At 38.1% G+C, this 15,824-nt stretch overlaps 1 protein-coding gene across 3 annotated transcripts in view; it reads left to right on the top strand.

Moving 5' to 3' along the window:
* LOC131044884 (phosphatidylserine decarboxylase proenzyme 3) overlaps positions 1-15,824 on the top strand; it is a 265,342-nt gene that overhangs the window by 79,709 nt on the left and 169,809 nt on the right. For all 3 annotated transcript variants that reach the window (XM_057978357.2, XM_057978356.2, XM_057978355.2), the window contains 4 exons: positions 1,982-2,065; positions 2,206-2,297; positions 5,780-5,935; positions 6,140-6,224. In XM_057978357.2, coding sequence (XP_057834340.2) covers positions 1,982-2,065; positions 2,206-2,297; positions 5,780-5,935; positions 6,140-6,224 — 417 coding nt within the window. The remainder of the gene's footprint in view (positions 1-1,981; positions 2,066-2,205; positions 2,298-5,779; positions 5,936-6,139; positions 6,225-15,824) is intronic.

Here is a 15,824-nt window from a genome sequence, read left to right as displayed (position 1 = left end):
TTATCCTTACAGAAAACAGTGCGTGTTCATCAAACAGTGATTCATCCATCTACAGCAGATCGTGTTCTTTCTATTGCAGATCAAAGTGCGTACATTCTACAGCAGTCCATTGATATTCATCTTCAGCAGTTGGTGAATTAACTAAGGAAGACCGAGTCTTATAGCAGATAGTAGATTCTCTATTGTGGATTGTTACCATTTATATATAGCTTCAAGAGTGAAGCCAATTCATTGTAAAGACATTTGTTATATTGATAAATACAATAAGGAACATTATTGCTGGGTTTTTCACCTTCAAGAGGAAGGTTTTCCCAGGGTAAATTCTTTGCATTTGTGTTTGAATTCTATCTATCTAATCTGATCATCAAAACTTAACAGTTGCGACCTCCAAATCCACATTCTGAATCTCATCACCTACCTCGAGCTTTGAGGTACTCTCACCTTCACCGCATTCTCTATGTTCAATCTCCAACTGACGATCCACTGCGACCATGTTATCCTCTCTTTTCTCTTAAATGTGTGGGCTGCTCTCACTTCTTTGGCCTACCGACTGCAACTATGCTTCTTCAATGGGAATCTCCACATCCCACAGATCTCTTTCCAATATAACTCCAAAAACGAAATGAACACAGGCTTCCTCAAGAAACACCTCATCCTCTTCTCATCTGCTGCAATCTTTTACTTGCCTTCACTTCCCACGCTCTTCAATCTGCAAAACACTTTCTTTCATGGCTTCCTAGCTCTCAATTGCTTAGGGATTCTCGCCTACTTGCAACAATTCTTTTGATCTTTCCACAACTGCTTGCTCTTCTCTCTAGTGCAAATTGCCTAATGGTTGCGATCTGTTCACACAAATTCACTCTTCACCCACAGGTCCTGGCATAGGCTGCCTCACGTTTGGTGCTCTGCCTATACACTCAGAACCTCTGGCTGTAATACCATTGGATGCAAGATAGAAAACTCCCTTCTGCCTACTAACACAAAACTCAAATAAAAAAAAACAAAGATTGCACAACGTTCACACAATTTCATTCAATTTCACCTTACAATCCAACAACACATCTGCAACAAATTAACTACAAAGCTCTGGCCTCTTATTGACCACTCCAATATCAGAATCTCTGTTCTTCCTTCTACCCTCTCTTACTCTATTGAAGCCCCCTCACATGGGTTGAGGCTCTACCTAAGAACTTGCCCTTTCACCTTTTGATAAAGTCTTCCCAGCATTCTACATAGAGGCCGATTCCACCCTCTCTGCACAACCACTTTTTTCTATTCTATGAGACGTTATGTCTTTGATGCATTTTATAAGAATTAATGTGCGTTGTGTAAAATTCCACATTTTGCAGACATTTCATCTAGAGCAGTCACAACTACAACATCTGACAAGAATTTACTATGAGTTGATGAATGCCCATGCTCCTATTTAACATACCAACAACCAGTGTGCATAGGCTAGAGCTAGATTTTAACTTTCTTATCACAGCCAATAGAACAGAGAGACACCAAACAAAAAATAAACCAAAATTGAAGCAAACAAACTGGAAATAAACTGTTTTTTGTTGGTGTTGATTGCTCATCTGTCCGCATGCTTCTGCACCAAGTAATCACATTTTTAATTAGCAATTTTAAGGATCTAAGGAAAACAGCATAAACTGAAATGGTGACTTAAAACTTCAAAAATAATTTGAAGACTTGGGTGAGAGTACTAAGACTTGTTTCCTTTTTTGAGATTTCTGTAGCTTCTACTAAAATCTTGGATAAATTTGATTTTGTTGTTGTAACAAGTCTATCTCTTCAATACAGTTTCGTAATTTTTGGAAGCCTTGTCAAATTTATGAATGTGGTAACATTTTAAAATTAGCATTCTTATAGTTAATAGTTTGGGGGAATAATTTCTATTGAAATGTCCTTTAATGCCACTTTTATGCGATGTCTTGCATAATAGAACACTCTATTTTTTGTTTGTGATCTCGTTTAGGATTACAATGATGATGGAAAGCTTTCATTAGCAGAATTCTCTGATTTGATCAAAGCTTTTGGAAATAAAATGGCAAGTCACAAGGTCAGTATATTAATGATTGGAACTAAGATCTACCAAACTGTCAGTATTTGTACTGCCAACTTCGAAGCAAATCTAGTAGTCTTTTATTTTATTATAATTTCTAATGTCTTACCAATTCATTATGTTTCTTCGTATAAAAGCTCGAAGAAATTTTTAAGAAAGCAGATATTGATGGTGATGGTGTAGTCGATTCAGAGGAACTTGTTAACCTTCTTACCAATCACGAAGGCAAGTAAGGAATCTTTTTTGGCCATTTCATTTTAACATCTTAGTAGAATTTGTGCTTATTGTACACCTTAAGGATTAGCATGCATGAAGGTTTCTCTCTCAAGTAATTGCTATCTGATGTTAGTTTTATGAGGAGCAGTAATAATGATCACAGAAAAGACAGATTGTGAAACACTCAAAAGTATTGTACTGTGGAGTACAAGAGAGTATAAATGATTGTTAACAATATAATTTTATAGGATTACACATCAATGCATTTCACATTCTCTAAATCCTTATGAATTGTTGATATGTATTATTATTTTTTCTATGAACTTTATTTTTTTTAGAGTCATTTCATATCTAGCTGGAAGTTGCAAGGAGGCTGAAATATAAGGTAGATCTGAGAACACTATCTTGTACACTTGGTGATTATGCATGCTATTTAGCAGGTTTATGTTTTTTGAGAGCTTGTAGGGATGGTCTTTTGTCTAGGCTAGCGGTCTTTTGTCTAGGAAAGAGGTCGTGCACAACAAGGAGAGAGAACACTCCTAATATGCCTTAGTGAAAGAATTGCACCAGCATCTCGTGAATGAATTGTCCTCTACCAAGGATATAATTAAAACTATATGCTGATGAAAAGGATTGATAACTACCACAAATCAATAGTAGATGCACCTGAATGGAGATACGCAATGCTTCCAATTACAGCAAACCAATGAAGAGTCTTTAACAATATTAATTACATTCGTCTATATTTCTCCAATATATTCCAAGCATTGATGATAGGTGACCAGATAATATTTTTGACAACCAACATTAAAATACAGAAAACCTCAGTTTTCTGCACATCGGTCATTAATCCAACTGAGTAATCTGAATGACAACTTCCTCCATTACGAACAACCATGAACTCTGAAATGAAGTAGAGAGATTGGGTTTCCGTCCAACACTTTGAGAAACCTCAAGGGTTTTCGTCCTCAAACTTTCTGAAAGCCTGAGCTCTCCAATATTCTTCAATCATATATTTTCTCGAATGATTTTCTTTTGTGCTCCAAACCCCTTTTAATAATACTTTCTGGCAACCGATTCTCTTAATTTTGTAATTAAGTCATAAACTGACATTAACACTTTAAATTTTTTTTACTCCAATGATTAATAATTGCATTGCTGCCAAAAAGGGTCAAACACTTGAAATTATTATTGTGAACAACAAATATACTTTGTGACAGAAACAAGAAGCCCTTATGAATATTATTCAGATAATTCCCAAAATGACCAACAATAATTAATAATGTTTTTACTAACAAATGCTACAATTTTCAGCAAGGTGACAGTAACAACAATAAGGAATATGACCAAGTGCAGCAAATGGTGTTTATTCCGAGGTTGTATGATGGTATGACAGCCTTAACAGGCCCAATGAGTCTCCTAATAGATGTGGCAATCCTCCAACAAGGGATGGTAATCATAAATACAGGTGTACACCAGTGGTTTCTACTGTGTACATCAATGGCAAAATATCTTCGACAATGAATAACACAAACTCTTCCATGAATAGTAGCAACATTGACTGAAATCCTCATATATCAGCAGATCTAACCCTGGAAAATGACAACAATGATGCTTGGTGGTTGGAAAGAGATATATGGTGATGCTATAACCTAGGAAGTTAGGAACCATAGTACAATGCTTTAGAAATCCCTTAAAAAATGCAGAGTTGATCTATGCAAGAGAAAAATGATCTAAAAATTCTTCACAACAGCCACTAACAAAATATCAGTTTAATTTTCTTTCAAATATGAATTGATCCAATCTGAAATCTTCAATAAATCTCAATAAATAGTACAAATGTACTATAGTGGTGTTGTAGTGACACTATAGCAGTAGGTGATATGGTCAGTAGTGATCAAGGTGTGAAAAATCACTCTTACATCAACAAATCTTATAAATGCTTGATCAACCATTTGGAAATACTTCGATCTTTTCAACTCAAATGTGACCACTGGATGGAATCACCTCATGGACAGAAGGGTTTTCGTCCATTGATCTAACAAAGGGAACTGAGAGAGTTTCTGTCTTCCTATTCACCACACACCAAGGGTTTTAGTCTTTGGATGAGAAGATGAACACAATATTTAAACCTTAGAATAGGATTGAATGCAATACTGATAATGGATACTTCAAATGATCAATTTGCCCTCTTTTTATAAATTCCTTTTGGGCCCTCAATTTGAATTTCCTTTTTTGGTTCTAAAGTGCTTAAAAAACACTTTTTTAAAATAAATTTAATATATAGGACTTATAATGTCTCATCTAGACAGACATTTTATTAAATAATATTTAAGTTGTCTTTTCAAATATGGTGACTGGGCTCAACTGAAAACACTATTATTAAATAATTTCCCTTATTTTATCCCTTAGCCTAGAGAAAATAAAGAATAGGCTACAAGTCTTTATTAAATTCTTTTAATTCTAAAAGGGGAACATGACAAAAATGGTTCTAATCTGAATAAGGGACTAGGTGTTTATTGCAATTAAATTTGGTAGGAGTTGTTTCTTGGGAAACAAATTGTTGGCATTGCATTTTTTCTTCTAATTGGGTTACAGGCCAGAATTGGGATCCTTTATACAGAATTGAGTTTATTTCACTTTCAAACCTTTGGAATGCTGTTTTATTCTATGGGCTTCTTGAGATGAATTGGGGTCTCAGTGTGCAGGTAGCACTTATTACCATAGTTACCAAATTGAGACGGATCTTATTCAAATCCCAGAGCTGAAGTTTTTGGACTGGTCAGATTTGTCTGATTCAGTCTGGACCTCTAAATTACTATAGAAACCTTTTTGAAATTACTATAGAATCAAAAATTTCAAACCATGTTATACCTTGGTGTAGGTACTCATTTTATAGTAGAATTTTAGCATGCTTTGCTGGTTTTGAGAATTAATACATTCTTATGCTTAAAGAACTCAAATTCATTCTTCAGTTGTGGGTTTTAAATTTTTGTATCGGAAGGGGATGAACTTTCTCATTTAATATCCTTATGCAATTAAATATGTTATCTGTAGAGTCGGTTGATTTCAGTACTTGTTTCCTCAGCAGTTCAAATTAAGGTTTGGAGAGTTTGGATATTCATAATTATGAAACGTGTGATCAATTTGCACACAAATAAACTGTTACTTTTTTTGAGATTGAATTATATACATAAAATGGGAAACAAATGGCTTTGTATAAGAAAAGAAAAAACTGGACTGTAAATTGTAACCTAAAATTATGTTATAATTTATTATTGAGGTGCATAAACTAATTTGTAAAAACAAATTTTTATTTCCTACAAGTCTATTGGATAACTTAATGGGCTTTAGGTATCAAATTTTAAAACCTTTTGAAGGGAATATATTAGGTTAAAATGAGGCACCAACATATTTCCAGAGCTTCCATGGATACAAGTCTGCCAATTTCCTATGTATTATTTCATTGTTCTCTAATATTGAGCTATTTTGTAGGGAAATACTTATCAACAACTGTCCGGTTTGTGGAGAGGAACTTGGTCTCTCAGACAATCTAAATGACATGATTCATGTTAGCCTATGCTTTGACGAGGGAACTGGAAATCAGATTATGACTGGAGGATTCTTGACTGAAAAGCAAGCATCCTATGGGTGAGCTAAATAATTTGATTGTGGATAAAATAATATTGTTTTATACATATGCACAAGTTCAAAGATGCCCCAAAATGGATTTTCAGTTGTCTTTGTTTCTGGATTACTATCAAAATCAAAGAGGCAACTTCACCGCTTGTCTGAGAGTAGATTGCAATGTTAAGACTAATTAATAAATATTTCTTTTCTTATGGTTTTCTTCAGATGGATGTTCAAGATAAGTGAATGGGCTCACTTCTCTACTTATGATGTTGGCCTGAAGTCTGGATCAGCAGCTTCACATATTCTTGTAAGCATGCCTTTAACATATTGATACTATTTATATTCCTATTGCAGTACAAACATCTTAATAAATTATTTGTGCTTATAACAATAGTTGGTACCATCGTGATGAGACTCAGCGAGCACTCGCTGATTTTCCACCCCATAAAAAAGAATCAAGTTTCTAATTTTTTCTTGTACTATTGAACTATATTTCTGCTCTAAATCTAGAAGGATATTTTTTAATTGCTTGAGTTATTCTTCCCCCACACATCTTCTTTTATACCACACAAAAGGTACCTCTTCACCGAAGAGGAGTGACCCATTAAAAGGGGTTGGCCTCACGTGCATATAATATAAATTTATTTTATTTAAAAAGCTTCCCAAATTGGGCAACCATGCTAGGAGGGTCAGCCTCATTTGAAACACAAGAAAATTAATTTTAACTCCCCCAAAAGGAGCAATCCCTTAAAAATACTAATTTATCGTTACTTGCATAGGATGTGGGTGCCAAAATCCATGAGGGGTGATCAACAATGTGGGCACCAAAAATTTAACACACAAATCATGACAAAAAGATATCCTCTTGATCCTCCTTTCATCTCACCTTTGACATCAATGACAATAATATTTCTAACACTTAACACATAATATAAAATCTTGATAAACATTTAGAAGCAAGATAGGCATAAATAATGTTAGAGTAAATAAAAAAATCAGGAGATCTAGTAACCATTTGCTACCAAGACATTGAACCCTTCATATTGCACAGTCTGGAGGTTCTTCTTGGCAACCAAAGTAGAGTCCACAAAGTTGTGAGTAGCCCCACTATCAATTAACACAAGGATCCTTTGCCCTTGCAGAACCCCACAAACTTTGAAGAAGTTGAACCTTGGAGTTCCAATCATAGTGGCAAGGGTACTCCTCTTCTCCTCCTTAGGAGGAGACTCCATAATCTCTATCTGCTCCTCAGTATCGCTATGCCCACTGTCTTGGTTATGATCAAATCTCACTTCTTCTATACTATCAGACACTACCTCTATGTAATGCACCTTTCCTTTACCAAGCCACTTGTGTCCCAGTTCCCAAGGCTCCTTACAATTGAAGCATAGCTTTTTCCTTTCCAGATCTTGTCTGGACTCATCGTCCAACTTGTTCTTCTTCGGCCATTCTTTTAGGAAAGTGTAATATCCCCAATAATTTTTTTTTTTGATTTTACAATAAGACTTACAAAGCAAACACAGTAACCTGTTAAGGTTAGAGAAATAATTGAGAATAATTGAAAGGAACCCTTCCAACTTTTGTTCACCGAGAGCCCAATCTGAGAGGGTGAGAGCATACAGTGTTCCGGGGATCGTTAGCACCATAAACCAAGTGAAAGCTGAATACAATAATGGGCGGCAAGCCAGCCCCTTCCGCTTATCTAGCTGGTAAACAAGAAACTTGGTGGTAAACCAGCCAAGAGAACAACACACCAAGACACAAATCACTCAACTGCAATGTTTCAGTGTGAGGACTGAATCACAACAAAAGCTCAACTCGACCGCTTATTCAGCGGGAGGACCATTACAAACATAAAATCACTCAATCACTAACTTAGTGGGAGGACTGAATCACAACAAAAGCTCAACTCGACCGCTTATTCAGCGGGAGGACCATTACAAACATAAAATCACTCAATCACTAACTTAGTGGGAGGACAGAACTTCAAAACTGAATTACCGAGCAAGAAAGCGGCTAAGCTGGCCTCTTCCACTTATGCAGTGGGCAAGTAACACTTCAGAAATGGTTAGTAGTACTACTACCTAACCTTACAATATAGAAATAGAGAGATAGAATACAGAAGTAATGCTGTCAAAATGGATAAAACACCAAATCCAACACACTGAAAGAAACTGCTACTGCTGTCCCTAATTCTGAGCATCAATAACATGCAGACCAGCCATTCCCAATTCAACTAAATTATTCATAACTCTCTCAAAACCCATCGGAATTGCATCAAATCAAAAGAAAATGATAGATATAACATAGGCAACCAAAATAGAACCTCAAACTTGCAACTCCAGAGAGTGGAAAGCAGCTGCACACATCCCAAGGCAGAAAGGAAAGGGGGCGGTACAACAGAAAGTTCGATCTGCTCCAAAAAATCAGAATCCACACCAAACACCACGCCAAGCTAGAAGAATGTTCGCCTTCCCAGTACGCTTCCAAAGAGCTGATACCCAAAATGATGGGTCGCATAGGCAGGGAGATATGAGCAAATATTCGCTCCAGCCGCACCAAACCAGCAACTCCGGAAAACACACCACACAATGAAAAAATGAGATTACACACTGAAAAACTGAGGTTGCTCATTGAAAACTTCACCAAGGATACACCACTCAGCTAGGTACTATGTCTCAAGTACAAAACTGGCAATACTAGGGAGCCACACTTCGAAGCTTCAAGTTCAATCGCCAAACCGGCAGCATAACGATGCAATTTCATAAGATAACCAAAATGAAAGCCCAAGGCACATACTTATAGCTTTCTCCTCAAATCGAACTGCATTTCCCTCCAATATGGGATCATTCAAATTACCTTTCATTTGCTCCAATTTCATTTCATGTCATTTCCTAGACTTGGCGCCCACTCCAAGACTCTTGGGGGAACTTTTTAAGCTGTCAATATTTTATAAAATAATAACATTACAAAGCATCAATAACATGAAATTTGGGCGCCCACCTGACTCAGAAAAAATATGAAACTTAGGATAAACTAATATTTCCCTTTTTCCTAAGTTGTCCATCAGAATCAATTCAATATTAAAACATCATGCCTAAGGTATTACTATATTAAAAAGTATCTTCATCAAAAATACTGATTATTGCCAAAATCAAGGATGAAGTTGTGCGATGAAGACCACAAAACTGTGCTGAATCAGGACCTTGACCGAGACTGCTAAAAATAGAAATGCTCAACACAACCACTTACTAAAAATAGTAAGTCAAGGAATACTACTCCGAACATGATCTTCTCACCCAAAGAAAGAGCTTGGAAAGCTCAGGAGAACTGCATCATCGAAACAACCAAACCCTAGCTTACTAAAAATAGTAAGTTCTCACTTCACCAAAGAATCACATGCATGTTATTCCACCTTGGAGTTCATGGAAAACCCATAAGGAAACCATAAGCAGAACTAAAGAATTCCCTCCTGACAAACCCTAAAAAGCTCGTGTAGAACTCCACAAAAGTTGGAAACCCTAATTCTCCCTTCCAAATAGCCTACGGGTCCCTGGAATAGGCCAATGGACCACTGAATGCACATTATTGAGAAGGGGACATTACAGAAAGGCTTCTTGTCCTTGTTAGGAGGAAGAGGTTTTGATGGAAACTTTTTAATAGTCATCAAACCTTCCATGTGTCAGGCCCTCTTAATAGCATTATGTAAAGAAGAGGGGTCAAAAGCTTTGACCCATCCATGCAATGGCTTTGTCCAATTAAGGAATAGCATGATTAGTCGCTGCTTCGAAATGTTTGTCACCATCACTGAGAATTTCTAGAACTCAAATATGTATGCATCCATGGAGCTCTCTTGCCTTAGAGGAGTCTAAAATGTAGTTCAGGAGCCTTCTTATTGAATTTGTCGATCAATCTTTGAGTGAAATCAGCATAAGAGGTTATGTTGCTATACCCAAGCATGACCAATCCGTGGTACCACCACTCGTGTGCCTCTCCATCCAGATGTAAATTTGCATACTTAATTGCTTCTAATTCAATCATGGGGTTAAGCTGAAAATATGTATGTAATTTTTGAAACCATGAATGAGCAAAACATTTACCAGAACCATCATAGCTCGGGATAGATAGCTTACCCACTTTCTACTTTAAATCACTATTGTGTCCTGAACCTCTTTCCGCTCTAGGCCTGTTTCTGTTTTTAATGTTGTAGAAGTTGGTCAATCCTCCTCCCAGCGCTTGGTATTCTTTTACATAGCCCGACCAATCCACTCCTCCTCGTTGTCTAGCTTGCTCTAAGTTTGGCATCAATGGTCGAGGAGTAATTCTACTGGTTGTCTTGGAATGGTTCACAAGTGCATTGATATTGCTACTTTCTCCATGGTTCTTGTTATGCTCATTATGACTATTGTTCCAATTTCTCTCTTGATTGTCCTTTGGTTGATGGCCATTGTTTCCATGAAGCATGTGAGTGTTTGAACTAGTTGTTTCTGACCCCTAGCAAGGTCACTTAATATTTCTATTACATTGGGATCCTGCCTGTCTCCCATGCCTCTCTCTTCTGCAAATAGCTTTACAATATTCACCTCTTCAATTTATAGTTGCTTTGGCTGATTGATCTGTCTTTGTCTAGAGTACTCAATATGTGGTTCCTCCTGATGCATTAACCGACCCCTTCTCGATAGTTGACCCATTGGCTGGCAGGATACATGGCATTGATACCATTGTGAGGACCCCAACCTAAAACTACCACTTCCTTCCATCCAAATCAGGAACCTCTAAAATTTTCTATAATCAGTTGCTTTGAAGGCATGTCCAAAGAACAACTATCGTGAATACCAAAATGTCTCCAAAAATCAAAGTGAGCGTTTGAGATGTGTATGCTAAGCCAAAATGAATGGCTATGGATGGAGTTGGCTTGAATCATAATAATTATGAAAAATCTCCAAATTGGTTATTCAAAGGAGATGTCATGTCCCCAATTTTTGCCCTTCCTTAGTGACAACATTTCTAGCAGGGTTGGTCTATTATTTGGTTCCCGTAGGCCAACAAAGCGTGGAGGGAACCAACTCAGGGGCTCAGAGAGTCATGCATGAGCCTTTCAGGCAGTTTGGAGCAGTTGACAACAATTTCCTAAAATTTAGGAGGGATCCCTATGTTTTAGGGATTGACTGGAAGTGGTCTAGGGGGCATCTGGAGACCTCTAGGAACGTTTTGAAGATTTTGCGTGCATCTCCTATTTTTTAGGAGGAACTCCCAATTCATTGACAAACCTTCCAGAGGTGCAAACAGTAGAGGACCATTGGGGTTCAGTTTCAGTTTGACAGGGTCAGTTTCCTACTTTTTAGGAGCATCCCTATATTTTAGGGGAGAACTACCAGTTGGCCTATGAGGTTCAGGCATCCTTCACAGTTAGGTGGCTATAAGCAGTTTTCTGTATTGTGGTCCATTGGGCATTTTATGAATAAATTAGGAAATATTAAAATATTTCCAAAGTTGGATTAAATAAATAATAATAAAGTGAAATAATATAATCACTTTATATTATAATAAAGTTGCCCCTTGGCACATTTCCCTAGAAGTTATAACTTAAAGGTTATAATTTAATAATACGGCCGCTTTTAATGAGGAATTAGACCCTCAATGGGTCAAACCACTTAAGGGAAGTTATTTTTTAATAAAAAGAAACATTTTAACATGTTTTATGATGCCAAAAGGACAACCCTAACCCCGAATTCGAATTAGGGTTTGAGGCATGTTTAAAAGATATAAAAGTGATAAAGGCAGCCATTTTTGCATATGAAGAGATTATTATTTTACATCAGCTTGCAGGTTGGAGCTCAAGAAGGATTTCTACAGCAGATTTGGTCTTCTAGGAACAAAAACTCTTGGGAGAAGTGAGAGTTGGACGTAGCCCTAGCCTTCAAGAAGGCAAGAGCCTCATATTTTCAGTTTGTTATCAGCTGGATATCGATTTATTGAGAAGGAAATTGCAGATCAGTCAATTGTAAGGGCAAAAATTGGTTTCAAAATTGTAGAGTGCAGATCTAAGGAAGAAATATCACCATTTGTTGATTCTTTCACTCCCAACTGGGTCGTACATCTCCAGGTGAAATTGACATCAAATAGAGGAGGGTCACATTTCCTAGTTTTGGGTTGAAATAAATTTCTTGATCTGTTTTAGATCAATGGTAGGGAGGTTTGGAATTAGGAGCTGCTCACAATTTCTCAGCTAGCCGTATCAATCAGTCAAACCCCATATACCCTAGCTGGCCGTACAGTTTGTTGAAGCAGTAAGAGCATCATTAATAGTCCAATTTCGTAGCAGATGTGAAGTGTTAATATTTCAAACTTATCAGGAATTATTAGTAGTTATATTGAGGTGTTGAAAAGCTCTTCAACAATTATTTGGGCTGTGCAAGTTTGCTCTAGCCGTACAAATCTGGTATAGCTTCCTTGTTGTCCATTTGGTAGTTAATAATAATAATAATAATCAGGTTTGTTTCAGTTTTATGTGCAAATTAATTCTTAGTTGTCTCATTTCAGTTCCTAGCATTTTCTTGTTCATTCAACTCATACTATCTCAAAACCAAATATTGCAAACCTTAAAACTTTGAAAACCCAGTAAAAATCAGAAAATCAGAATTTTTAGACTTTAAAATCAGATCTTTTAGTGAATAGCCGGAAGGGGATCTTTCAGTGGTATCAGAGCATCGAACTTGCCAGCTTGTTGGAAAAAAAAAAGTTCAGCTATAGGTCAGTACAATGTCTAGAATTATGGATGGGAGATTAATACCTATTTTCCTTCCTGCCTCACCAACGAAGGAAAAGATACATTCAAGGAAAAATGGGCACTCTAAGATTTCACCTCCACCAACAAGTACAAGTAAGATGCCTCATGCCAAGGCATTCAATGATGCAATTATGAGCAGGCACCATAAGTATTGCACTCTTCCTAAGGAGATATGTGACCTCCTTTCATTCACACAATTTATGGGTATACCAGTTGAGGATGATGATTTGTTATCTACAAGTTCATATTAGTGGCGAAGAAGGAAAGAAGAAGAGTCAAGGGTGCAAGAACAAGGTATGGAAAAGGAACTACTTGAGGGGCATATGCGGTCTATAAATGACCCCAAAGAAATCAGAAATTCAGCATCTTGTGGGAGTTTGGTTCTTGAGGAGCTACAAAAGGATCAACCCCTTGGGGTTGTTGATTTCATGACACATAGACATGACTATGATTCTGGTTTTTGTGGCAGTAGTTATACTTCCATGCTTCATCATGAGTTGACAACTAATTTACAAGAGGACGTCAGTGATGGAGTGTCTCCTAGTGTTGGTATTCAGGATTTGGGTGTCAAAGGCGAAGTTTTTACAATGGATTCATGTCACAAACAATCACCTTTGGTATATCAGACCTTGGAACAAAGTCACTAGTTGATAGTCATGAGTTTCTTGGTTGGGAACGTAAAGGTCGGGTTGTCTAGCACGAGTAATCACACAAGTGCTTTTGAAGGCGCCTCCCAATCAGCTAATGAAGATGACTCTACATCCTTTGTGAGCGCTGATGCTTATGTTAGTCCTAGTGAACATGGAGTTGATGAAAATCAGCTATCTATTGCAGCTATGTCTAAGGAGGATTCCAAAATTCTGAGTTGGGATAGTAGCAATTTACCTTCCCATTCTCATGAGTTTATAGTCTTGAAGAAGTTGATGACATATACTCAATCATTGCTGATAACTCTCTTTTCGAGATGAGTGTTGACTTGACTTTAGATAATCCACTCTTTGAGTTGGAAGATGAGGAGGTTCTTGATCTTGATGACACAAATGATATGTGGGACCCAAGTGTGGAGTATAATTTTAAAGCTGAGCATACACTTAGTAGGCCGGCCACTCAAGAGTTGTCCCTTATGAGCATGGATGGCACATATACTTCCATTATGAGGTGGTCTCATGGTTTTCTTGACAGGGCAGCGATAACCTTGCTGATTGGTGACTTCATACTCTTCAATCCCCTGAGGATTAGTGACTGTCCTAGTGGGGATCTGTTGGTGTGCATTTTATTACCCACCAAACACAAAATAAAATGTCGAAAGACACTCTATCCTCTCTTGAACAAAATCACCATGTATGCTAAGATTGCGAGAAGATCATATGGCGTTTCCAAGGTTTTTGTTGTCATTTTATGACACCCTTGGTCCATCAATAAGAACCGATCAGAGATACGATCCATGGACCAGCGCTGCCCTAGTTGATCAAGGAGAAAGCAGAAAAATCATGAAGTGTGAAGTGTTCCTTTGTCCGGAGGAAGTTCCTCCCATGGCCTTTTCTTCCTTTCTCTGAACTCCAGAACCCCGAGGTTTCGAGGTTCTTTCCCTTTGCCTTCTCCTATTTTCCTTTCCCGGAACCTCGAGGTTCCGAGGTTCTTTTCCTTCGCCCTCTTCGTTTCCTTCTCCGGAACCCTGAGGTTCCGAAGTTCCTTCCCCTGCTACTCTCCTTTCTTTTCCCGGTATTCCGGAAACCCGAGTTTCTGAAGTTTCTCTCTTTCTTTCCCTTTCTCTTCCGTTTCCCAGAACTCCAAAACCCGAGGTTCCGAAGTTCCTTTGCTAGGTCTCGCCTTTTCCTTGCCTCCTTTTCAGTTCCTCGGAACTCCGGAACCCCGAGGTTTTGAAGTTCCTTTCCCTTGCCTTCTTCGGAACCCCGGAACCCCAAGGTTCCGGAGTTCCCTCCTTTCCTTTCTTCCTTCCTTTCTCTAGAACTCTGGAACCCCAAGGTTCCGAAGTTCTCTTCCTTGCTTCCCTTCTTCCTTCCCAAAACTTTGGAACCCTGAGGTTCCGAAGTTCCTTCCTTAGCCCTTTTTTCAGTTATTTGGAACTCCAGAACTCTGAGGTTCCGAAGTTCCCTGCTGCTCTCCTTCCTCCTTCCTGGAACCCCGGACCCCCGAGGTTCCGAAGTTCTTTCCTTGTCTTCCCCACTTCGGGAACCTGAGTTTCCGAAGTCCCTAGACTTCTTTCCGGCTGGCAACACTTCCGGATGGCATGATTGACACTTAAAGCTTTAAATGCTCCGACAACTTTGGTGACTTATGCACCTTTTGTGGAGCCACAGGGGTGCATTTAATGTTTTTGGCAGGATTTCTGTCAAGAGGTGTACGGGGCCATGCTTGTTGTGGTGACTTATGTCATGTCTGCATACTCTGACTTTGGAAGGTCAGTCAATCCACCCTTCTCAGGGTTGCCTTTTGTGGGTATGGCTAGGTTGCTTGCATGTACAAAAGTCAAGTGCATGCACTTCCTTGCACTCCCAGACTGACATACATGGGTCATGATCATTCATGTAACCATTTTTCTATATAAAGGCTTTTAAGCCTCATTGTAAAGGGTTCTCTCCCTGCTGGCTTGAGCTATTCTATGCTCTCCTACTTCTCTTGTATTTATCTTGCATTTTTGCAACTGTAAGTTTGGCCATTGGCCTTATAATGAATTGAAATCACCATTCTTGCCTTCCTTCAAACTTATGTATGCTGTGTATGTTTCCTTACCTTCATCCTAGGTGTATGTTTTTGTGGCTCTTCTCTCATATATGCTGTGTTAACTTATTTCTGAGGGTGACTTGTGGGAAACCTTTTCCCCTCTTGGCATTCAACGAATTCTAACCTCCATACATGCATTGGGGTCACTCATACGACTGTAGTTAGTGCATCTCTTGGGTATTTCAATTGATTCTTTGTGTCATTTTGGGTAGGGAGAGGAACAATCTCTTCTTGGTGCATCACCTCCTTTTATTTCAAGCAATTCTCTTTTCCCTTTACCTCTGCAAGTCGTTAAGATAGGCTTAGGAGTAAGTTTTGAAGTGTCGAGTTGGTTGAACACCTGCACCTGGATTGAGAAGGAAGCCAACCTTC

This window comes from Cryptomeria japonica, chromosome 1, assembly GCF_030272615.1.
Source record: "Cryptomeria japonica chromosome 1, Sugi_1.0, whole genome shotgun sequence".
Lineage (NCBI taxonomy): Eukaryota > Viridiplantae > Streptophyta > Pinopsida > Cupressales > Cupressaceae > Cryptomeria > Cryptomeria japonica.
This window is presented reverse-complemented; position numbering and strand designations above follow the sequence as displayed.